This window comes from Artibeus jamaicensis, unplaced genomic scaffold, assembly GCF_021234435.1.
Source record: "Artibeus jamaicensis isolate MK-2021 breed Jamaican fruit bat unplaced genomic scaffold, CSHL_Jam_final contig_685, whole genome shotgun sequence".
Taxonomy (NCBI): domain Eukaryota; kingdom Metazoa; phylum Chordata; class Mammalia; order Chiroptera; family Phyllostomidae; genus Artibeus; species Artibeus jamaicensis.
The window spans coordinates 20,040,458-20,064,859 of NW_026521924.1; the positions used below are offsets into that span (position 1 = coordinate 20,040,458).

At 55.1% G+C, this 24,402-nt stretch overlaps 1 protein-coding gene across 1 annotated transcript in view; it reads left to right on the forward strand.

The window, feature by feature from the left end:
* Positions 1 to 15,470, forward strand: part of CTNNBL1 (catenin beta like 1) — a 150,775-nt gene extending 135,305 nt beyond the window's left edge. The window contains exons 14-16 of the mRNA XM_053671149.1: positions 5,548 to 5,685; positions 5,939 to 6,011; positions 15,282 to 15,470. Coding sequence (XP_053527124.1) covers positions 5,548 to 5,685; positions 5,939 to 6,011; positions 15,282 to 15,370 — 300 coding nt within the window. The 3' untranslated portion in view covers positions 15,371 to 15,470. The remainder of the gene's footprint in view (positions 1 to 5,547; positions 5,686 to 5,938; positions 6,012 to 15,281) is intronic.
* The last annotated feature ends 8,932 nt before the right edge of the window (positions 15,471 to 24,402 follow it).

Genomic DNA, 24,402 nt, shown 5'->3' on the forward strand with positions numbered 1-24,402 from the left:
TGCTAGGGGGGTTGGGCTGCAGGTTTGATCTGTGCGTGGGCCGGCTGGCTGCACTCAGTTCTTTGTCTAGTCACTTTTGGAAGGTCTCTCCTCAGTCGGCTGGGCATGATTTAGCTCCTCCCACCACCAGTGAAGCAAGTCTGCTCGCATGTGACTAGTGCATAACCATCAGTCTCTGGTTATGAACTAACCAGAGGAGCAGACTCCTTTAGTTCTTCTGGCGCCTTATATAAGGGAAGTAATGGGGGGGGGGGGAGAAGTCTGTGATGATTTACTTTTTTAATTGCTAGAACTTTTATGTTCCCGTAACATTACTTCTCCAAAGACTGAGTCCCAGCTAGATGACGGGGGTTTGAGCTGTGCCGGCAGCCGTTCTGGAGTTTCAGACGCCCTGGGGGGTCTTTTCCGGCGTCTAGTTCTCCTTTCTCACGCACAGATACCCAAAGAACCACGTCGGGTCCTCGTCCCAAGGTCAGTTTATTAATCCATTTATAAGCTGACTCTGTCCACACATCGTAATAGCGGGAGTGGATAATAAAGGTGACTTGCCATCCCACTTCTTTTTAGAACAGACCAAAACTTGAGAAGTTGTTCCTGAAAGAACTGTCCCCAGGGTTTCTTATTTTCCATCAGAGTGATACGTGACTACCCTGCTGCTTTGAATATTTCCCTGTAAACGCGGAGCGCACACTTGCGTTCCACTCCCCTGAGTGCACTCAGCAGTAAACCTTCCGGCGGCGGAGCCGTCACAGGCTGGATAAGGTGCCATCCCGACGGCCGTCGCCTTCTCTGTCTGTTGGTTTCTGGGATGCTTCTGAAACTGTCGGGGTGGCGACTTTGTCTTAGAAACCAATCTCCACTTCAGTTTTGTGCGTGTTCAACGCAGTGACGGTGATGCCTTTCTTGGAGATGAGCTATAGTTGTATCTCAGATCTACATTTGAAAATTTCACTTTCAAATCATGCAACCGTGTGTCTAAAAGTAGAATGTCGAACTGAGCGCTGTCAGAGTGTTGAAGTTCTGAAGAAAGGGAAAATGGGGTTTGGCATTGCTCTCTTGGGCCGATCCTTTGTAGATGACAGCATCGAGAGAGACCGGAAGGGAGGGCACGTGTGTGCCTAGGCGAAAGCAACTCGGACTGCAGGGAAGAGTGTGAAAAGGGGAAAATCACCAGGGGCGTTCTGGCCTAGCTGCAGAAACCTGATTTCGCCGAGCTCCATTCTTAAGCCTTCCTACCCCTCTCACTGGGCATCATCCCGTGTTCGCTGGACCACTCTGAAGTCTTCCTGCACGAAAGAGCCCAGGTAGTGTGAAAGAGCCCAGACTCGGGCTGAGCCCCACCCAGGTCTGCTGCCCAGTAGCCTTGGGGAGGTTGTGCTGCCCAAGTCAGTTTCCTCATCTAAATGGGCGTAATAACCCTTACCTCCCAATGTGTGTGAGGAGGAGTAAATAGATACAAAGCACTTAGCATAGCCTGACACTTAATAAGCCCCCAGTGAACACTGGCTGCCCCTCTTAGGTTGGTAGGTGGCGGTAGTAGTGGTTGTCACTCAGACTGCCTCACACAGTGCCTAGTAGGTAGTAATCAGTCACAGTTGATAAGCCCTGGCCCGGGTGACTCAGCTGGTTGGGTGTGGTGCTGCAAACCGGAAGGTGGCCAGTTTGATCCCGGTCAGGGCACGGCCTGGGTCGTGAGGTCAGTCCCCCAGTGAGGGCCCATGCAGGAGGCAGCCAATCAGTGTTTCTCTCCCTGTCCTTCTCCCTCCCTTCCCCTCTCTCTAGAATCAATATAGGAGAGGAAGAAATTGTAAAGAAAAAAATAATATCATCTGTTGATAGCTAGGATCCGATCATCGTGTGTGTATGTGTATATACATATGTGTTCTACTTTTTTCCCTCTCTCAGTGATAACAATATTGCGTTGTTGTTCTCTCCTACCCTGGACAACTTGACTTTTCTGTGCCTTTATTTGTGCTTTTATTCCTCTGCATGGAATGCTCTCCAGCTTTCAAACCCCTTTAGAATCCAGGTCAAATGTTGCATTTCCCTTGAACTGTCCTGACTTCTCTAGACAGAATCAGTCCACCCATCTCGTGGGTTCCCACAACACTCAGTGCAGTTTGAGGAGACCTTGTAATAGCCGTTACTACATTTTTAAAAAACAGTTCGTTCCCATTTGTTAACCTCATTAGACTGTAATCTCCTTGCTTGTGTGAACTGTTCTGTTTATCTTTGCTGGTCCCAGCCCGCTGTATAACTCCTGGGCCACAGTGAGGTCTCGGGAAAGTGAATGAGTGTGTTCCATTCCCGGTTCCCACGTGTGCAGACCACTAAGGGTTCATCTCCTTCCTCTCTCCTCTTCCCTATTTGTCTGCCTCTCACACCCAGTGACCTCGTGGCCTCTGCCTGCCTCTCAGTGCTCAAGCCACGCGTCCATCATACAGGTGGTTGTATGTTCTTGTTCGTGACATTTTCCTGCGCAGTGCAGTCCGCTCCCGTCGACTTTCACTCCTCTGGCCAGCATTTCAGCTGCCCACCAGCTCGCTTCAGAGGCACCGTCCCTCACAGTTTCCCGGTGCTTCCCCTTCCGCCTCACCCATGCGAGTCCGCACACACACTCATTGAGTAGCGCTTAACTTCTACTGTGAATCCTGTTTAACCAAGGCTTTCCAAGAGCCTACTACGCAAAAACGGCATGCATGGTGCTTTCTGTAGAAAGCACCATGGTGTTTCTGTAGAACAAATACGGGTGAGACACGACTTGTTTTCAGGGACCAGCACAGGAAAGAGGCACGCGTCTGAAGGGCAGCCACCGGGCAGCCATGAAAGAGGTATAAAAACCTGGGCTTGGGAGTTTCAAGGACTGAAAAATCACATTTAGTTGGAAACCTTTGAAAAGTTTTTCAAAGATCTCAGGAGAAGTTTTGTAATGAATATCACATTTTAGACTTCATATTGTGATAGGGTTTGGGGGCCGGTGGAGGTGGGGCAGGGGAGAGAATACCAACATCACCGTCGAAGGCAAGGAGGCCAGAAAAGGGGGTGCACGGGCAGGGACTAGTGAGCAGGAATCAGGAGCAGCGGAAGGCGTCCCCCGAGGCCTCAGACCACAGGAAGGCCTTCACTGTCAAAGCGTTCGTTCTGCCGTGTCTGCCAAGCAGCAGCCTTGAAACTCTCCCCTAGTCCCCTCTTCCCAGATGCCCTAACGTCTTAACCAACCCCGATCAGCACCCACCACTTGGAATTATTTCTAACTTGGGCCCACTGTGTGTAACCCTTTACTTCTGGGTCATTTCCTGTGTCCCTGTGACCTCCCAGACAGACATTTAGCCCCTTGGTGATCAAGACCAAGACGCCCCCTTACCCCCGTGCTCCTCCTTTTTCTGCTTCACTCGATGTGAGCCTGGCACCCTGGCCACCAGGCATAGGCAGGGCTGGGATCTGAACGTCTGTGTCATGTTACTCATTTTCACCTCGGAGAGAATCGGACAGGCTTCCTGTCACCAGGGAGTCCGTGTTCTGGCAGCTGATGATTCTGTAATTATGAGCCATTTACTTAACCTCTGTGTGCCTTAGATTCTAATTTGCACAATGGGATTAATAATCCCTTTTCTGCTCCCTTTAAATTTGGTAGTAAGGGCCACATATGTAACAGCACTTTGCAACATTATAGAAATGTAGAGTGTTAGCAGCAAATGCGTTTTGCATGAGTGGAAGTCAGGGGTAATTTTCCTTCCGGTGCCCAAGCTGCTGACCGCGTCGGAGTTCTTGAGCAGGAAGTTATGGTTGGGCATAAATGAGAAACTAAAGAGGCTCTTCTATTTTTAAACTCCTTGGACATCAGTCCATTGCTGCCTCACGAGCATCAGTCCTGATGAACATTAACGCTATTACCAGATTACCAAGGCATTTGCTAGTAAATGAAGCTCGGGATTAGAGGCCGTGATCTGTCCGGCAGGGCAGAGCCTGGCAAGCCTGCAGCCCTCCTTTGCCTCCGAGACAGAGGCCCTTAGGAGCGGGATGAAAAGTAGCCTGTGTTGCCACGGACTGGCCCCCTGGGCAAACAAAAAAGTGCATCATCTGCGTCTAAATAGTCTCTGAAGGATTCTTGTTGGAGATCGATGGCCATCGTGCTAAGTCCTTCGAGTTTGGAAGAGTGGAGAGCAGAGTCCCTAGGGCTGCCATCAGTGACATGAGCCCAAGTTGTCAGACAACAGCCGTGGCCATAAAACTACTGACAGAATTAAGAAATGGATTGTTGTCATCAGAAGCCTGCAGTAAGCACTTGTCGTCTTGGGGAAGTCTGCGAGTTGTGCGGAATGCGTCCCTCACCCGGCCCTTCCGAAAGCTGACAGCCCCAAACAGAGATGTCTCTTTCCTTTCATTCCGGCGTGGGTGTGCGCTGAGTGGGAGTACGAGGACAAGATCAGTGTCTGCTCTCACAGAGCACACAGTCTGGCCTCAGGAGGTAAAGGGAGGCATAGACATGGGGAGCCGATGGTGGCTGAGGTGGCCGTGCGTGTGATGCGCAGGGACAGGTCACGCGTGAAGTGGCTCGTCGAGAGTGCACTTGGGGTTCGGAAAGGAGGCGTTTTGAGCCTTAAATAGTTAGGAAGGGCTCTGAGGCAGAGGTTGCTTTAAAAACAGTGTTGGCTTGAGGGGTACCCCAGAATCCCTAGGAAGGAAGGCAGTGAAGGCCCTGAGTCAGGAGAGGAGCTCTCTTGGCAGAGGTGGTGATAAGGGGCTCCAGTGGGGAGGAAGGGGTGACGAAGCTGTTCCAGTGGGGTGATGGGGTGATGCCACACAGCTCTGAATACACCAGAGCCACTCAGTGATACACTTGAGGTGAGTGAATCGCCTGGTGTGTGAATTGCATCTCCATAAAGCTTTAAAAGACTGAGTGGACCAGAGAGCGATAGATACGGGGACAGCGAGTCTGACAGGTCTGGGGTTTCAAAGATTTAGGAAGAGACTCCCGTCACTTATTAGGGCTCTGGCCTGGGGCATGGGGACTTCCGAAGTGCAGTGGGAAGGCTGGCGGCATCTGCATCTGGTAGAACGGAAGCCCGAAGTGACAAGCAGAGGGAAGGTGGGCACACATGCCGTGGGTTTCACCGGGTTCCAAGACTGACAGGTGGAGAAAGGGACTCTCTCCCCTGCGTTTGGGTCGATTTGGAAGAGAGAGTTAAGTGTCTCTTGTAGAGGTGGTTTTTGGAGGCCGGAACCAAAGAAGTAGCTGAGATCTTTGACCCTGTCAGCTTATTTTCTTCAGGTGAAATTTGAGGATGAGATCATTTTGGCCTTGACTCATATAGGGGGAAAAAAAAAAGACTTTACCCTCTTCTCCCTGGGCGCCTCGTCTCCATTAACAATAACAACATAAGGAAGCTATTAGAATAATAGCAGATAAATCAGGGTGGAGCGGTTTTCTTTCGTTGCTTTCTCGTCGTAGTCACCAGTCTCTCGGGTGTTATGGGTGGACTAGAAGCCTAGAAGCCTGGTCTTCCCTACTCCGCTGACTGTTTCCAAATACTCGTTCACGTCCAGGACATGGTCCGGCGAGGGGAAATCATCGACAACGACATTGAGGACGAGTTCTACCTGCGGCGCCTGGACGCGGGGCTCTTCGTGCTGCAGCACATCTGCTACATCATGGCGGAGATCTGCAATGCCAACGTCCCCCAGGTGGGGGCGCTTCCCCTGGACCGGCCTGTCTGTCCCTGCCTGTCTGTCCCTGCCTCCTTCCTTGCCACCTGCTTAGGCGGAGACTCTTGGAGAAAGAAGTGGCTCCCACGCCCCTTGCATTCTTTCACTCCACTCCAAACGGGCCCTCTTTTTCAGGAATGGGGGTGAGGTGAATACTTTCACTGCGGTGTATTCAGGTGTCTGCCGAGACGAGTGATACTTCTCCTTTCACTCCCCACCCCACCCCCACTAGATTCGTCAGAGGGTTCACCAGATCCTGAACATGAGAGGAAGCTCCATCAAAATTGTGAGGCACATCATCAAGGGTGAGTTGGCCGCTGCTTGTGTCTGGGGCTTTGGGGAATCGGATGGTACTTTCTTTGTGACTCGGTGTCCCTGGGATTTGGTGCGCAGCATTCTCTGCCCTGAAAGCTTAAGTGTGTTGTCCAGGCGACTGTGTGACCAGGTGACTGTGTGTCCAGGTGACTGTGACCAGAGCATCATTTTCAGAAGACCACAGACTGACCTAGTTGTTACCTGCCTCTGACCCTGCAGTTCCAGAATTGAAAAACGTGTAACAAACAAGAAGCACTAGAGCTTGGAAATAGTTGTTTAAAAAAAATTTTTTTAAGACAAAACAAGAAAGAAACAAAAAATTTAGTTCCGAACTGGATGTAGTAGAAGGAAATTGCTTTCTAAGGGCATAAAAACAAGGAAGTAACCAGAAATACTTGGAATTATGCAGGCCCCAAGGCAGTGACCTTGGGCGTGTGGCATGGGAGGAAGAGCACGCCTGCCTTCCGGTCTGAGCCCTGCCTGCCCCAGGCTGTGAGCGTGACCTAGCAGAAATTTTGCAGAGGTTCACAAGGCACTTACTACATAACAGCATCCAGTCTGGTGCCTGGCTCAGTCAGACAAGTTTCCCCTTCTTCCCACGCCTGCCCTGGCGAGTCCCTCAAACGCTGTATCGTCTTTGGCTGGTCTTGACTCAGCCAGCATGGCTCCGGAGGGGCCTCCGGTCAGTGAGCAAGGTCTCGGTCACCAAGCGCTGTGCTGCATCTCTGCCCTCGGGCCACTTAGCACAGACTAATGCACACGGCGGATAGAGGCCCATGTCGGACTATATAGTACTCATAACACCAGGTTTAAGAAAGAGGATGGACTGAGTAATGGCAGGCAGATCATTTTCTCTCTCTGGCCCTTGTTCTGCCCATTTCTAAGGTGGGGGATTAGGCTATATGTGTGCAGAGCATTTGCCCATAAGTGGCGATAACTCCTGTCGCAGGTGGGAGGCGAATATGCAGATAGATTGAAGAGAAGTTAAGAGCCCTGGGGCTGGGGGGTCTGGCCCCTGGAACTGGGTTACCTTGGGCAAGTTACCTGATTGCTCTGTGACCTCATAAAATGGGTGAGAGGATTAAATGAGATATGTGGAAAATATCTGACTCTTAAGAACTTCTCAGTAAATGTTAGCAATAGTGAGATTTATGAAATATTGGGGTGGTAATTATCATCATCATCATCATTATAAGTGAGGTGTGGCTAAAATCCTCTGGGAAGCCCTGTGAGAGGAGCAGCTTTGAGCTGGGTCTCAGGGGCTGGGACCAGGACGTTCCGGAAGGGAGGAACAGTGGGGTGGAGGCGTGGCCCGGGGACCGGAAACCACGTGGTCAGCGCAGCCCTGCCAGGCAGGCGGAAATGGCGGGTGGGTAGCGCCCGTTTTGCGGGTGGAGCATAGGAGGTGTTGGAGTCTACTGTCCCCTGTCAGAGAGAAGGGGGAACCTGCTCAGGAACCTGGCCCAGGACTGTGCCTTCCACGGTGGCATCCTGGGTGTTCTCCTTTCGGTCTTGGTGTCACACATGAATTAACTGCTCAGTGTCATGTCGCCTCCTCCCTGGGGTGTAGCTGTAGTGATTTGCAACTCCAGCCTTTAAATGCCATTTGCTTTTTACACCCACATGTTCAATTAGAACTTTTTACTACTCTTAGCTCTGCTCTCTTGCATTTAGGCTTCTCCATACACCTCCGTCCCTATAATCAAAACAGTGATCTTCAGAGAAAGAAAAAGTGTTTTTAATGTGCGTAGGAAGTGGGTTTTTCTTTCTGAAACCCTAACACATGTAACACATATACCTCAGGTCATTCAGAATTCTCCATTGTGAGCCTGCCTCTGTCTCCTTCCGGTCGTGGCTTATTCCGCCTCCTTCCCCCACCCCCTCACCCCCGGTGCCTAGCGAAGTGCCAGCACGTCCCGGATGCTGAGCGGTGACTTGCTGACGAGTGTCTGGGCGAGCACCTGAGCCGGTGAGCAGCCTGCGCGGAAGTGCTCAGTGGCCCCCTTGCTCCTCTCGCCTGCGACCTTCCTTCCCTCCTCTGTCCAGACCCGCAGACCCATCCCTCCAGACCAGGGTCCAGCCCTTCGGTTTTCCCCCATCACTCTTCGCAGCCAACCCACTGGTAACTCTGCCAGTTCCGCCTCCAAACTCAATCTCGAATCCTTCCACTTCTCTCCATATGTTATTTCCCGTCATAGCACCCAGTTTATTTTCTTCCTAGCCCTTATCACGATCTGTAATTGTTTTTATTTATGTCCTTGTTTACTCGTTTTGTGTGTCTCATACATGAAAATGCCAGCTCCTCAATGCAGGGACATTGTCTGGCTCATTCACCATGTCTTCTCTGCACCTAGGGCCACACCAGGCACACAGTGGGGACCCGATGAACATTTTAAACATTGTCGAATTAAACCCTATCCCTGTGCGAATTTAAATTGGCAAATGTTTACTGAGACCCTCCCCAAGGCGAGCAGTGCTACACGCTGGCTACTAAGGTACCACTCATCACCGGCCCTCCCGGAGTTCACAGCCTCCTGGGGGACCTAGATAGGTACGGACCGGCCATGACACAAGATAAATGAAACACACACTTCCACAGCCACTCAGCCACTCAGCGAGCATTGCTGGGCACCCACTCTGTGTCCAGTCCTAGAGATACAACGAAGAGTAAGCCAGAACCCCACCCTTGAGGCGTTCTCAGTCTAGTGGGGAAAGGTACTCTGAAGTAGTTGTAATTTGATGAGTGCTGTGGGAACAATGAACAGCGTGCCCCGGGGGGAGTGAGGAGCAGTACCGGAGGCCCAGGCGATACCTCGGTGGCCTTCACAGGAACTCTGGCCACATGAGCGGGGGCCAGGCAAGGATGTGGAGGCTGGGGCGTTGGGCGGGGTTGGGAGTGTGCTGGGCAAGGCTCTTGAGTTCTGTTGGGTGCACGGTGAGTTTGGGCGGACAGGTAGTGAGTGCAGCAGAAGGCAGTGGACGTTCTCACTAGTGCTCAGGAAAGATGCCGGTTTGGGCAATTTGAAGTCATTGGGGGGGGGTGATATTTAAAGCCAGGAGATTGGATGCCATTGTCCAGGTCAAAGAGGCCCCCACAGGATACTGACCACTAAAAAAAGAAAGTTCTCTAGCCCTGGCTAGTGTGGCTCAGTGGCTTGAGTGCTTGCCTGTGAACCAAAGGGTCGCCGGTTCTGTTACCAGTCAGGGCGCATGCCTGGGGTGCAGGCCAGGTCCCCAGCTGGGGGCGTGCTAGAGGCAGCCAATGGATGTATCTCTTGCACGCCGGTGTTTCTCCCTCCCTTCCCCTCTTTCTAAAAATAAATAAATAAATCTTCAAGAAATATTTAAAAGTCCTGTTCAGATGAAGGTAAGAGTCCTCGACCTCCCTCCACTGCATGCCCCTGCCCGGCTCACACCTGCCTGGGGGGAGCCCATCTGCCCGCAGAGCTGTGCGGTGGATCCGCGCACGTGGCCTGCCTCTCAGCGGCTTCTGAGCAGGTGCGGTGAGCACCCTCAGGGTGGCAGTGAGGCTGCCGTGGGGCTGGGGGCTGGGCCGTGCTCAGGCCCACCTCTTAAAAAGCCTTTCCTCCCCCCACCCACTCTTCCTTCCATCACAGAGCACACACACAAAAAGCCTCATAAAGAAAACCAGCTCATCAGTCTGTCCTCTTTGATTTTAATTTTGTTTTTCAGTTTGAGTTGCTTCTTTTTTTTTTTTTAACATACTAATTAGATGCAAGCTTCTTTCTTTGATTTTATGGCCTATATATTTTCTAAGTTTTGCCGGCAGGATGACAGCTGATGTATCCCTTGAGGTCTCAGGAAAACGCTGATGAGGCAAGCCCAGCAGGGGCCTTTTCCTATAATAGTTGGGTCCTATCTCTGGGGATCTTCTTCCTCCTCTTCTGTTGGGGGTGCCAGGGGAACCGGCAACAATTGACGGCTCATTAAAGTCCCTCTTTATGCCGACTGCTTACTCGGTGCGCTCGAAGACCCGCCTTCCCCGGGACTGGTAGCCGCTCTGGGACTGAGACTTTGGTGTCCGCACAGGGACGGCGGTGTCTTCGCTCTCAAAGCGCAGGTCAGACCGTGTGCTCCGCAAGGGCGGTGACAGTCTTCCTTCCTGTCCTGGTGCCTGGCCACCGGCTGGCGCAGAGAAGGGACTCAGCTAATGCTCACTGGGGGTGCATGCCGGAGTGCATGCTGGGGTGGTGCTTCAGGCTTTTTTGTGTGTTCCAGAAATGTAGAACCACAATAGGTAGAGTGGCCACTCCTGAGCATACCCTCTGTGCCAGGCTTTTAATGTATATTCTCTGGTTCTCACAATAGCCCCAAAAAGCGGGATTACAACTTCCATTTTGCAGGTAGGGAAACCAAGAGTCAGAAGCTAAGGGGAGGCAGGGCCATTACCCAAGTCACTCAGTGTTGGAAAGTGGGTCCAGACTCAAATCCATACACAGCCTGGGTCCACCTGGCAGGAAGGGTGCTCGGACTGTGTCAGTCGGCTGCTGCACTCCTACAGCCTCTAAAGAAAGGACAGTCAGGGCGTTTGCCTTTACAGAGCACCCACTTAGCATCGCGGGGAGCTTGGTGGGCACCTAACACATGAACGAGACACATAGGAGGCCCCGTCCCCGGGGAATACAGCCCCTTCTCGGGAGAAATAACTAACCACAGCACGAAGCAGGATGACAAGTCCGCGCTCAGACTGCAGTGGGAACCAGGAGGGCACAGTCAGTTCTGCAGGAGACTAAAGGGAGCTTTGAGTGCTGCCCAGAGGAGGCGCTTGCTTTTTCTTTTTTAATTGTGAAATTCGTCTCCATTAGGATTCACCGTTTGAACCGTTGCAGCCATCACCACCACCACCGTCTGTGCACATAACACCCTCATCTCACAGACCTGCAGCTCTGCCCACACTCACTCACTCCCCTGCTCCCCGCCCGCCCCCAGCCCCTGCAGCCACCCTGTACATTCTGTCTCTGTGAAGTTGGCGACTAAGTGAGGGGGTGGCGTCTTAAAGCAAGTGAAGGACCCCACCGGCAGACGCAGATTGAGTGGTCATCTCCGTGGACATGGAGTAGGAGCTGTGACCTGGGAATACTTTTCAGTATAAATTCTTGTGCCAAGAGTTACCATGGAGGCTGCCAAGTCTTTCAAGTGCTTTTGGTCACTGGGGAAAGCTGTGGGGAGGTGACGTGGGTGCCAAGCTATTTGCAGAGGAAAGCGTGGAGGATGGCTGGCTCCGGGCTCCTTCGCCAGTGGTGGGAAGACCGAGCCAGACTTCCACACGCTTCCAGAAACTGGCTCCTGGCCCTTTGACTTGCTTGTGTTCTTTATGGCTTGAAATCTCTGAGAAGCTCATAAACATGTATTTCCATATTGGTTTGGGGCTTTTGGCAGCCTGCGCTTTTCCTCTGTGGTTTCAGGGCTGCAGACGCTGACAGTGTTTATCTTTCGACACGTGTTGGCGTGCACGTGATTTGTACCAGGTCGTGGCTGCGGTGGCCGCCGGGACCTGAGGAAGGCCTGTGGGTTCACCTTGGGCAGCTGCTTCCCCTCTCTGAGCCGCGGGCCCTTCACCTCTAAGATGGGATTCTCACCTCAGAAGGGTGCTGTGGGGATGGGGGTACAGTGTGGAAAGCACTGCCCGATGGCCACACATGGTGCCTGCCTGGTAATGCCAGCTTCCTGGACTGCTTAGTCTCGGGCTAACCCCACAGTGAGCAGAACGGGGCAGCCCAGGGCAGCGTGAGCCCCGGCTCTCTGTAACTTTGGGTGAGCTGGGTGGCACGTCTGAGCCTGGGCTTCCTCCTCTGTGAGAGCCAGACCTAAAGGGGAGGTGCCCCTCAGGAAGGCCAAGGAGGACATGCATTCGGGGGCCAGGAGCAGTGTGTGCTCAGTAAGTGGAGGCCGACCCTTCCCCTCCTGGGCCTAATCCTGCGGCCTGGGGCTGGCAGCAGCCAGGACTCAGACGCAGGCAGGCCCTGCACCCGGCCCAGACTCCCTGCCGGCCTGGTTCGGGGTCGGAGGGGAGGGGGTGCTTCTCCAACCAGCTGAAATGTCCTCAGGACTCAGAGAACAGGACTCTGCTCACCTCGTGAGCAGAGGGTAGTTTCCTTTCTCTGTCAGTGGGTTTCATTTTAGCACCATCGCCCATGAACTTCTGTTCCGTCGCCCCACATTGCCCCCGAGGGCGGTGACATCAGACCCTCCGCATTCATCATTTTGTGCAGGAGTCTCCGTTAGACTCGAGGGCTTTCCTTTCTCAGTTTCTATTTGTGATTGTTTCTGTGTCTTCAAGTGTTTTTGTACGAAAATGTTGGGATTCCTCATCTCTCCCCTCCCTCTTCCTCCTGCATCCTTTAAAGGGTGAGAGCATTTGGGTTTCGGGGTCAGTGATCTGAACCAGGCTGGTGAGCCCGGGTCCGGTCCCTGCCCGGGGAACACAGGTCTTCGCCAGCCCCAGTGCCCCTCCCTCTCCCTTTAACATAAACAGAACAGCTTGTATTCCGTGTCTGAATAGTAAAGCTGCTGTCCGAAGTTTGCTTTAATATTTATGCGTTCAGCACTGCTTCCTCCTTTCAGCTCCCACAAAGCCTTTATTATTTGAAAATGATGGGGAAGCAGAGGAGGGAGTGGATGTGCGCCCAGCTCATCCTCCTCCTCTCTCCCCCCCTCCTCTCACTCCCGCCCCGCCCCGTGGTTCTCCCTTCTCGCATCTCTCTCCTGCATCCTCTCTTCCTCTCTTACACACACATATACACGCAGCAAAGAGAAGTCTTTCCTAAGACCTCTGGGAGGAATCCGTTCAATATTTATCAACTGCTGCAGCAGCCATAATAACGAGAGGTAGCTGGTACCACCAAGATTTGCTCCAAATGGGATTCTGCTCCAGAAACGGAGAACGGGGAGGGGTGAGGGTTGGGGGCGAGGGGCAGGCGAGGCGCCCCTCAGTCGATGCCAGCTGCCGGGGCAGTGGAGGAGCCCTCGGGGCTTGTCACGCTGCGTCTGGGCCCGGCTCACGGCGGGGCCCTGCCAGCTCTGACGTGCGGTGACCTGGTATGACAGACTGTGGCCCCAGTGACCTGCTTCACCTATGTGCCCCCAGAGGTCCCTGTGTACAGGACCTTCCCTCTGGAGTCTTAGCTTTGCGGGAAAACGCGGTGCTCTGCTGGGCGCTGTGAGTGCTCGCAGTGCTGGATCGTCCCCACGGCCTGGGGAACGCGCAGGGCGGGGTGTCACTGCGGTGAGCCGGTACCGCCTGGGAGACCGGCTCCCCCCAACGCCTTTCATGGTCCCCTTCACCACTCACACATTCCGGGCTTCAAGTTTCGGCTCCTCTGCCCTTCCACGTGTGGGCAAGTCGCTCTGGCTCTCTAGCAAATCTGTTTCCTCACCTGTAAACAGATGGCTTTCTTTGCCTTGTAGGACTGCTGTGAAGATAAAATGAGACGATGTCTGTAAGTGTGAGGCACCCCCCCCCCCGCACGCTGCGCTGGCTCCCTTCAGGGCTCATTTCCAGAGAGCAGGCCCTCTGGCTTTGTTTCCTCCCCCGCTGCAGCCAGAGGGAGCGGCAGGGGGGCCGGCCCTGGGGAGGGGGGCCTGTGGACAGGTGGGGCAGGTGTTTGTTCCTAAGGCCTTGGCAGAGGTGATCCAACAAGGAGGTTTATGCAGACTCTGGTTTCCTCTACTGTGTATGTACCTAGAGAGAGATTAGGTCCCTCCAGGGAAGCTGGCTGTACTTGGGAAATCGCTGCCCCAAAGGATCAGACTATTCCTCTGCTTCCTTCCCTCCAGGGTCTTCGAGTACATTAGGAGAGCAAAGTGTTAGTTCAATCCATTAAGCCTCTAGCTTCCAGATCATGCCCCTGGGGGTATTAAATTCTGTAATGGTCATTTCTCTTTCTCCCGGGGCAGCAGCCGGGTCATTCACAAGTGAGTAAGAGACACCACTCACCTGCAGCCCCACAGCCTTCCCGTGGCCGTTCCTGTTCTCCCATCGCCCAGTCCTCTCCTGCAGGGGCCCTAGCAGACAGCATCACAGCCACTTGCTATTGGAGGTGATGGATGGGCCTAACCGAAAAGAGTGATTTCCGGGGGGAGACACAGCTGGCACGGGTCTGCATCCCAAACCCCGTTTTCCGGCACATGTCCAAAGTAATAAAGAGGAAAGAGGAGAAATGAAAAAGTGGCAGGAGCAAGATTATTTCCCCAGTGAGGAGGGAGGGGGAAGGGTTGGACACCTTCTCCTCCCTCCCTGGGCTTTGTCAGATTGGGATCTGGAGATGTTTTATTATGTAAAAGCCTCTTACAAGGGCGGTCTCCATTGCTCTGTCTCTGACTGGAGTCTCAGTCCAACGCAGCGGGCAGTCATCCTGCCCGACTACCTGGTTACTCGCCACACCAGACTGACGGTGGGCTCTCAGCCAGGCCCTGCTGGGAATGGGGGATGTGGCGGAAAGTAAGGCAGTGCCCCTAGTTAGTGAAGCTCCAGTCCAGTGGGAGTGCGCACAGGTGAGGACGAACCGGAAGTCCGGCCTGTGATGGAGACGCGGTACGGCGGCCAGTCCCCACAGGATCTGTGCCCAGGCCCCTCCCCGGGCTCTGAGCTCCGGACCGAGCAAGCTCCCTCGCACCGGGTGTCCCTCTGCTACTCGCCCTTACAGCTCTTTCATCAGCTTTCCTGTTCGTGTGAGTCTTCTGACCACCACCCTCGATGTTTTATTTATTTGTTGGTGTGTCTCCCCCACTAAAACGTGGGCTCTGCCAGAATGGAGCTTTTCATCTCCAATCATGACTTTGCCCCCATGGCCTCAGACAGTGGTTCTCAGACTTGAGCAACATCAGCATCACCGAGAGGCCTTGTTCAGACAGACTGCGGGGCCCCAGGTCTCCCGTCCAATGAGTTCCTGCGTGATGCTGAGGCTGCTAGTCAGGGCGTGCTCTGCGGACCACTGGTCGGGAACAGCGCCGCCCACAGTGGATGCCCACACCACATGTGTGTTAAACGAGCAATGAGCGAGTAAAGGTGTGGCCTGGAGAAGAATGTGAGCAGGGGAAGGTGAGTTGGCCCTTTTCACTGAGGGCCTCAAAGGCAAGATCAAGGAGTTTGGCGCAGCCGCTGTGTTGGGGGCTGTAGGAGACATTAGAACAGCAACGCGCCTCCGTGGGAGCGGGAATTCAGGGAAGAGTGTGAAGTTGACCCCTCGACGATGGACCCCTGCCGCAGTTCACACCTAACCCAGCATTTGTCTCCCCAGAGTACGCAGAGAACATCGGGGACGGCCGGAGCCCCGAGTTCCGGGAGAGCGAGCAGAAGCGCATCCTGGGCCTGCTGGACAACTTCTAGAGCGGCCCTGGCCCTGTGGCACGTGGACACGCTCCGGGCCTCCTCCCGGTCCCCACACTGCTCCGCCTGACTTTCAGACAAATAAAAACTAGTTTTCTCAGTCCCTGGCTGGCATTCTTCGTAGCAGAGCCCTCTAAGGTCCTCACACAGCACCGGTCAGGGACACCACTCAGGGCGGTAGGTGGCTCACCTTGCTCTGCCAGGGAGGGAATGGAGGCTCGGAGTGGCCGCTGCAGCTCCTCTGGTGGCACTGCCTGTGGTGCGGCTGCAGCTGGGAAGGGTGTGCCAGTGACCCCCCCCCCGGGGGCTTTTGCCCTGACAGAGTCAGTGTCTCACAGGAGGCCGAGGCTCACATGGACGCACCCTGGGCAGGCTTCCACAGCGTGTGAGGCCAGCCACTGGACCCCGCTGACCCCCATCTGCATTGCGGGGGGGCCGGCATGGGGGGCATTCCTCACTGTTGGGCCCGGCCCCACAAGAATGAAGTCAAGATCTCAGGCGGCCCAGGCGCTGGTATTGTGTGAAGCCCCCAGGTGGCTCCCAGTGACAGGATAAGAGCCACACTTGGAAGTAGCCAGGCCTGGGGCTCAGATCCCAGTGGTGCCATTTACCAGCCCTGGCAATCTGGATAAGACACCACCTTCCCGAATTTCACGTCTTTTGTCTGCAGAGTGGGGGTAATAGTAGCCACTTGGTGCTTAAGAAGGTGTGAGGACTCATTTTAAGCATGCAGAGAGCACTGATGAGCACACAGTAGGTGCATTATAAATGGTGAGTTGTCTTCCCATTCACATCTGTGGCTTCAGAAGAATTGCAATTTATCCTGTTTTACACAGGTTTTGAGGAAGTGGTCTCCTCCTTCACAGAAGACCATGGTCCTTTAGCGCATTTAATTCATCAAGAGCAGAGTCGTCAGGAGTGAGGAGGCAGGAGAACCACTGGTCCAGAAAAGCTGCCTTCCATTACAGCGAAACATTCGGCCCAGGGTCAGCAAATAGGCCACAGGGGGCGCCACACACCCTGCGCTGTGCCCGCGGCCGATACCCGCAGCTCCCGCTTCTCATGGACCCCCGAGGGGCTCCGAATAAGATGACAGCTGCGTGCCCAGCACGGGGTGACTCGGGCAGACCCTGCCCTCCTGGAGCCGTGCAGAGCCTGCTGGGAAGGTGGACGGTGCGCTGTGGCTGCCACCACCACGAGGCAAGCCTTCCAGCGGGAACGTGGTGGGAGTGCGTTACAGAGCCCATTACAGAACCCGAATTGCCGTGCGGTCGCAGTTCCGATTTAGTTCTTGTTTTTTATTTCACTTTCCTGTAACTGTAATAGCTACTGTGTATTGAACAGCTGCCATATGCGACTCACTTTCCATCCATTCCTTCTAACCTGCACGACAGCCCTGCCAGCGCTATTATCTCCAATTTACGGAGACTGAGGTCTCGGAGGGCGAGGGACTTGTGCGGGGTCCCGTAGCCAATCCGCGGAAGAGCCTGCGTGCGAAGCAAGGTCCGTCTGCCTCTGCGGTCCGGACCCTGCCCTCCACCGCGCCACGCTGGCTGTGGGTGGACGGTTTAACGCGGAATAAAGCACGTCTGGGTGGAGTGTGTGGAATCAGGCCTTTTGAACTAGGGTTGCTACTTCAGAGATCATCAGTCCTTGAGTTTTATTTTCATTTTTAATGTTATTTGTTTTTAACCAGGTAATACTTCTGCCTGGTACAGAAGTTCAAAATTTAATGAGAAGGTATACAGCAAGGAGTCTCCCCTTAGGTGTCCCACCCCCTAGGCCTCCCTGTCCCTGGAGGCAACTGGTGTCATCTCATCATTGGTCCAGGGTTCAGCCCAGCAGTTCCCGGTAGGGCACTGCTGCAGCCCCAGGCTCCCCCCCCCCCCCCCCCCCCAGTGCACCAGAAGCCAGCCTGGGGGAGAGAGTGGGCAGGGCTCCAGGACACACTCACCGCGGGCACCCTGTTTTGCTCTGCTTTGTATAGCGGGGTACCTCTCAAGATTTTGTTTGACCCACAAGGCCCTGTGCTAAACACAAGTTTGAACTCACACCTTCACTTTACAGATTAGGAAGTGGTCCGCTTTCCATTGCTTTATGACGGGAGACTGGGGGGAACCTGAGGTGTAATCCCTTAGGTTCAGAAGGCCTTACTGTCCCAGGGGTCTGGGAGCCAAGAAGACAGGAAGAGGAGAAATTCCTAACTCTGCCTTCTAACTTTAACAACCCACCCCACCGGGTAAAGAGATGCTTTTATTAAGAATCAGAAGATGTGGGCTCCTGGGATGTAGCCCCCCCTTGCAGCCTACTGAGACACACACCTCAGGGAGGGCTTCTCGGGCTTCCAGTAGGATGGCCGTCCCCTTGTGGTTCCGAACCTGACTTCTGCATCTGCCACTCTCAGGTTCCCAAGCTCTCTGCTTCATACAGAGCCCCTTCTCGTCCATCCTCGTGTCCACGGCTGAGGGCATTGCATGCCAGCAGGGCAGTATCCTATCCAAACACAGGGGAAAGAGAGCCTCAGCAGTACTAGCCAGAATTCTGCACGAGGGAAATGAGGATTCCATTTTCCTCCTCCTTCGCAGCTTGCAGCGGCGTTTGTGGTGGTTGGCTCGGCTGAACTCCGCAGCGGCAAGATGGGCATGTCTAATTTAGAGAGATTTGCATGCAGGCTGCATCCTTCTTCATGTGGGGGAAACATGTTGTCAGAGGAGCTTGAAGGCACCCTTTCGTCACCTCCACCGTGGCACCAGTGCCCAGGTGGCACCTTCTGCCATTACCCAGAGCATCAATTCAGTGCCAACAGGGAGGCGGGACTCACTTTCCCACAGGCAAACACTCCCTGATTAGATTAGCTTGCCCAGCAGCTGAGGTGACAGCGGAGCCACCTCCTTGGACCCGTCTTGCTCCCTGGCGCACGGGGAAAACAGTCGGTGCCGCAGCAGCGGGCCTTTGCCACCCGTGCCCAGGAGTGGCAAACGTTCCCCTGGTCACCCTTCTCTTGCTTAGGTAGCACATGCCCTTGGCATCCGCTTCCAAGAGTGCACAAGGGTGTGCGGTGGGGCGCTCTCCCTGCCAGCCGTGTCCCCTGGCAACCCAGTGCCCTCCCCAGAAACAGCCCCTGCCGTTAGCTGCCCCCTCTTTTTGGAGATGGCCCTACGTCTTACCAACGGGATACACTATACATTTAACACAGGGGGTGGTGTATCCTGTTCTCTGCTCTGCGCCCTGCTCTCTTCACGCTACACCTCCCCAACCCAGACACCCCCCCCGCGCCCCCCCCCAAGAGCCGGGCTCGGTGGCAGAGCTGCGCCATAATCTAGTTAATGGCGGTGATGGACATTCAGGTAGTCTCCAGTCTTTGGCTATTATGATGTTGCAGTGAACATCCTTGCAGAGAATGTCATTTCACACATGTGTGAGTTTAAATTCCCGAGCAGGATTGCTAAGTCAGAGAGAGCATGCCGTCAGGACACGTGCCGTCCCATAGCCCTCCTCCCGCCACCCGTGTGTGTGAGGGCCACCGGCACCCTCCACGAGCAGCACAGGGTTGGCCCCTGCCCCTCGGCCTCTGATCTGGGAGCCACGTGTCCTGTTCGTCACCTTCATCTGCGTCTCTCTGGTGAGGGAACTCATTCAGCGTTTTAGAAGAATGGATTTACCGGGCGTGGGCCACATTAACTAATACTCATTGAGCCCTTCCTGTGAGCTAAGTACTTTCCTCAAATTAGCTCATTTAACCCTCATTTCCGAGGTGTAGGTACTTTCATCATCGACCCCGCTTCACGGACGAGGACACCAGATTGAGAGGAGAGGTTCAGTGGCTTTCAAAGTGACCGAGCTGAGAGTGGAACGTGTGGACACTAGTTCCAGAGCCCCCAGCCCTGACCTCAGAGTCACCCCGTCTCCTAACCGTGAAGAAGGGGCCCGGGTGAGGCTGGAGAGGGTTGCTGGGGTGTGGGACGCCCCGTCAGCTCAGGGCCTGCTCCACGCAGGAGCCCTCGGTGAAGTCGTGCTGGGAGCCCTAGAGAAGCAGCCCCGCTCTGTGGGGCCCCCGCCCCCCGCCATCTGGGCACCTGCTCGCACCACTCACCTGCATGGGGGTCCTGGGGCTCCCGGGCTGAGGATGGGCAGTCACGTGGCCATGGTCCAGGTTGCTCTCCTGTGGGAAGAAGGAAGTCCAGGAAACACCTGGAAGATGAGGCCTTCCCCCTGCAACAATAAGGAGGAGGTGCCGCCCTCAAGCATACTTGCCGTGAGGGCCCCTGCCCACCTCCCGTCCACCCCACCTCTGCCTGTCCTTACCCAGCGCTCCCCTCCACACTCCGCATCCCACGCTGGATGGCGCTGCCTCCTCCCAGGAACCGCTGGCTGCACACCCACTCTGCGCCAGGCCTGAGGCAAGGAACTGGGGTCACGCACCCCAGAGGGAAATGCAATTTGAACTCCCCATAGCAACCAACCACAGCATCACAAGAGCAGTACTCGGCTTTGAGGGAAGTGAGCAAAAGCAGTGGGACACGGGAGACCCCCTAATTTGGCAGGAAGGATCAGGAGAGATGGGGCCCTGCACCCTAACTGTATTTGGATGACTTTCACAGGGGTGTGAGGATGCAGCTCAAAGAACAAGAGGCAGAGAGTCACTCGAGACAGAGGGGGCTGCACAGGCAGAGAGGTGGGGACAGGAGGAAGCACAGGGCCTTGGGGGACCCTCCGCAGTCAGCTCAGAGGACACCCCACCTATTCTACGGCCAGCAAGCCAGGGGGCGAATGAGCTCCCAGTTAAGGTGGTACCAAATGCTTGGTGACTTCCTGTGCCTTGCAGGAGCTTGGAGGTCACTGTTTGTCCAGAGTCACAGAGCTTGCTCAGGACAAGTTGTCTCCACTTCCCCCAGGCAACTTTGGTCCCCGGACGATGGAAAAACAGATTTCACCGAAGGGTGATGAAGCTGCGATTCTGACCCATAAATCAAGGTCTGGCCTACAGAGTGGTCCAGGAAGTGCCCAGGCCCCAGACAGGCTGCTGACAGCTGAGCAGGGACAAGGCCACCCCCTGTAAGGCAGCAGGAGGGACAGTGGGAGGCCACGGTCTAGCCACAGGTGAGGAAGGCTCCGAGCTGGCTCTGCAGCGAGCCAGCCCATCCGGGAAACACAGGGGCTGAAGTGGGCAGGGGACCAGGGCTCCTGGCCCGGCCTCTGTGGGTCTGACATGTCCCTCACCCTCTCAGAACCCCTGTTCTCCGGGGACTGAGTGAGAGGTGCTGCGAGGAGCCAGCCTGGGGAACTTCACACACCAGTTCCTGTGACCAGCTTGTGGCGCCCAGGTATTCGTTCATCTCCGCCGCACCGCACACTGAACACCCACCGTAAGCTGTGCGGGGAACAAAACAGACATTGTCCGTCCCTGCCACCGAGGAGCTCACATCCTCCATCCTCGTGGGACAGACTAATAAACGTGTAAACATACACAGAATGCTTCCTGGGTGTTATGTAGGGACAAACCACGTGCAAAGTGATGGAGACCAGGTAATAGGGGAACAACGTGAGGTTGGACGGTCTGGGAAGTGCTCTGAAGAGGCGCCTTGGAGCTAAGCTCTGAGTGATGTCAAGGAGCAGGGTAGCCCAAGAGATGGGAGAAGAGGGCTCTGAGCAGAGGCACAGGTGCAAAGGTCCTGAGGCAGAGACGGCGCCATCATTCTCCAGCAAAAAGACAAGAGCAGCCACTGTGGCCAGACCCAAGAGTGAGGCGGAGGTGGGTGGGGGTAAAGCCAGAGAGGTAGGCAGGGGCCCAGATCTTGCAGGTCTTGAGGGCCATGAAGGAGTTTTGAGCACAGAAGAAATGTGATCTGATTTTGAAAAGATCCCCTTTTCTGTTCAGTGGAGGACAACCTTGGGGGAGGGGCAGTATAGAAGGAAGCAGGAGACCCAAGAAGAAGCTGGCGCACCCACCCAGGGAGGAGATACTGGTGTTCTGGACCAGGAGCAGACAGCGGGTCACAGACGAGGGGGCTGGAGATGTGTTGAGGCACGGCCAGTGGGTCCCAGTGTAGGGAGGGGCCCCTGGCCGGGGCTCCCCCAGCACAGAGGGCTGAGAGCAACATTGGCGGCCCAGCAGGAGTCGGGTGGGGCCTGCAGAGAGAGCTGCTCAGTATATAAATATTTTTAATGAATAAATAGAAGTGCTTTTAGGGCTGGCGGAGTCGTATCATTTCCACCTGCTGTAAAATTTCATTAGGAGCAGGCGCTGCAGGGGGAGAGGAATGGCTGCAATAAATCTGCCCACCTACCCTCAGGCCCTGCCTTCACTGTGAGCAGAGTCAGCTCCACTCCCTGGAGGGTTCAGACCCAGGCCCTTTTCCCCAGGCCGGCCGGTCCTTCCTGCCCCAGCCCCACAGCTTGGACAGACAGGAGGCAGCGTGGGCAGGGCGGTGAGGTAGCCACTGACCACCGGGGCCCTCGCTCTCCTTAGCTGGGAAGTGGGCGGAATTCCTGCCCCACCTTCACCCCCACGCCCCACAGAACACAGATCAGATAAGTTTCAGAGGAAAGAGGAACCAGCACTTAGTATTCCTGGAACAGCAGAGCTAGGGGGAAGCATGCCTTGAAGTCCCCCAGTTCTACAAACAAGAAAACAGGCCCCAAGAAAGTAGGTGCCTGACCTAAGATCACACAGGTCCAGCCGATCCAGCCCTCGGAAATGACCGCAGTGTCGGCCACCTTATTCAGCACCAGCTAAGTGCCCGACTCTGTCCTAAACTCGACATGTGCCATCTCACTGAATCTTCCCCGCTCCTGGCTCCTGGCTCCTGGCTCCTGGCTCCTGGTTCCTGGCTCCTGGCTCCTGGCTCCTGGCTCCTGGTTCCTGGCATTCGGAGATGGTCACCGCCCACCGTGCAGAGGAGAGCACTGAGGTGGGGGACAGAGCCCAGCTCCAGGCCACTGCAGCAGCCCTTCTCCGGTCTTTTCAAGTCGGGTGAGGCTGGGATTGCCTTCTTGAGCCTACAAATCATCAAACTGTGAGTGCTTTGAAGAACTGGGATGGAAGATTCCCTGAGTGCCTGCTACGTGCAAGAGAGCCTTGGAACTAAAGGCCACTGTCCCCAGCACCTCGCTGCGCCCCTGTAGCATCTTCTGAGGTCGCCACACTACCTCTGCTTTACAAGTGAGAAAAGGAAGCATCTTGAGAGCAAGGAGTTTGCCCCAGGTCACACAGCTGTGACACTGATGCTGATGGCTGCCAGCACTTCAGAGAACCAGGACCCCTCCCTGGGCCTTACTGCCACCCTCCATGAACCAGTGGGTACAGGATGGGGCAGCAGGCTGGCCACATGGGCAGGCCCCACTGGCAAGCAGCCTGAGTCCCTGGTTGTCAGCTAAGCTCATTAAGTGGCCACAGCAGGACATGGCCTGGACCCTCGGCCTTCCCTCCCCATCCCACTCTGGCTCTCCTGGGAGCTACAAGCAGAGCCTCTGCAATTGGGGAAGAGGCACAAGTCGAGCTCCACCAGGCTGGCCCCGTGGCCCCACATGGGTCATGGGCATAGGGCACGGATGCTGGAGACAGGTTGCCTGGGTTCACGTCCGATCCTGCTACCCCCTAGCTGTGTGACCTTGACTGAGTCGCTTCACCGCTCTGGGCCTCTGTTTTCTCATCTACAAAACCGGGAAGTGGTGCTGTGCACACTACTCGCTGTCTGGACCTGCGACGGGCTGCTGCGTAGAAGGGGCCTGCCCAGCCGTCATGTCATCACCACCGATACCCGGGTCTGGCTTTCGTGGTCACTTTCTCCACGAGACTGTGACCTGATTCATCCTTACCTACATCTTCCAGAATGAACAAACAACCCCGTGAGCATCAGCCCATCCATCAGCATAGTTCTTAGGGAGCGAGAGCAAGCAGTGGGCCTGTGTACACCCAGAGCTCTGCCAGGGTTGGGGGGTTGAACCGAAGTGCCGTGGGTGGCCCCAAGCATCTGTCCAGCCACTGCTCACAGCCCCATGCCTCTGTCGCCCCCCCCAGGCCTTTGTCCCTCCCACTTCTCCCCCCTGGGCCTCCCCCCGGACCTCCTGGCTTCCCACTTCCTCCCTTGTTGGTCTCCTCGTTGCTGCAGACTTGCTCAGGCCCAGACTCCACCCTTTCTGGGAAGCCAGAGTACAAGTCCCACCCTCAGGGGGTGCCTAGCCCCTTGGGGGAAACTGAGGCAGATACAGGCGCTGCAGTATGACAGGCATAGGCCCTGGAGAAACCTGCACTCTCTGCCCACAGCCCTGAGACCTGCAGACCCCCGTCACCCCAGGCCCTGCTCTCCCCAGGCCCCTGGGGAACCCGCTTCTCCCCGCCTGCCCTGTGAGCCCCCTGAGGGTCAGAGAGAAAGGGTGGCCGCATTGGATCATGTCTTCATTGCTGCACCCAGTACGGGACACGCTACCTAGCAGGTGCTCCCTGCAACATTTCCCCAGCAAATATTTTTTGAGCACTTGCTATGTGCCAGGTCCCATGCTAGGCCGAGGAGATAGAGCGGCAAACAAGGCAGACAGGTTCCTTGCCCTGCTCCTTCCAAGCAGGGGGAGACAGAAGTAAACGAGCAAGAGCTAAGCCAGCAAGGCAGGCTGAGACTGTGCTAGCAGCTATAAAGAAAGTAAGAGAGTGGCTGGATGAAACGCTGGCTACAGAAAGATCAGGGAAGGCCTTTCTGAGGAGGTGGTGCTGGCATTGAGCAGGACTGATGAGAGTAACAGCTGCCAGGGGAAGCTGGGAACGGCATTCTAGGCTGAGGAAACAGCAAGTGCAAAGGCCCTGGGGCAGGAGTGTGATTCACATATTCGAGGAACAGCCAGATATGCCATGTGAATGAGCGGGACAGTGGGAGGGTAGGAGTCTACAGAGGTGGGCAGGGACCAGACCACACAGGGGCTTGTTAGTTACAGTTAGGAGCTTGGGTTTTCTTCCTTGTGCAATGGGAAGCCATTAGAGGGTTTGAAGCAGAAGAGGGAGATCACAGGGAGTGTGTGTGGAATGTAAGAACTGAGTC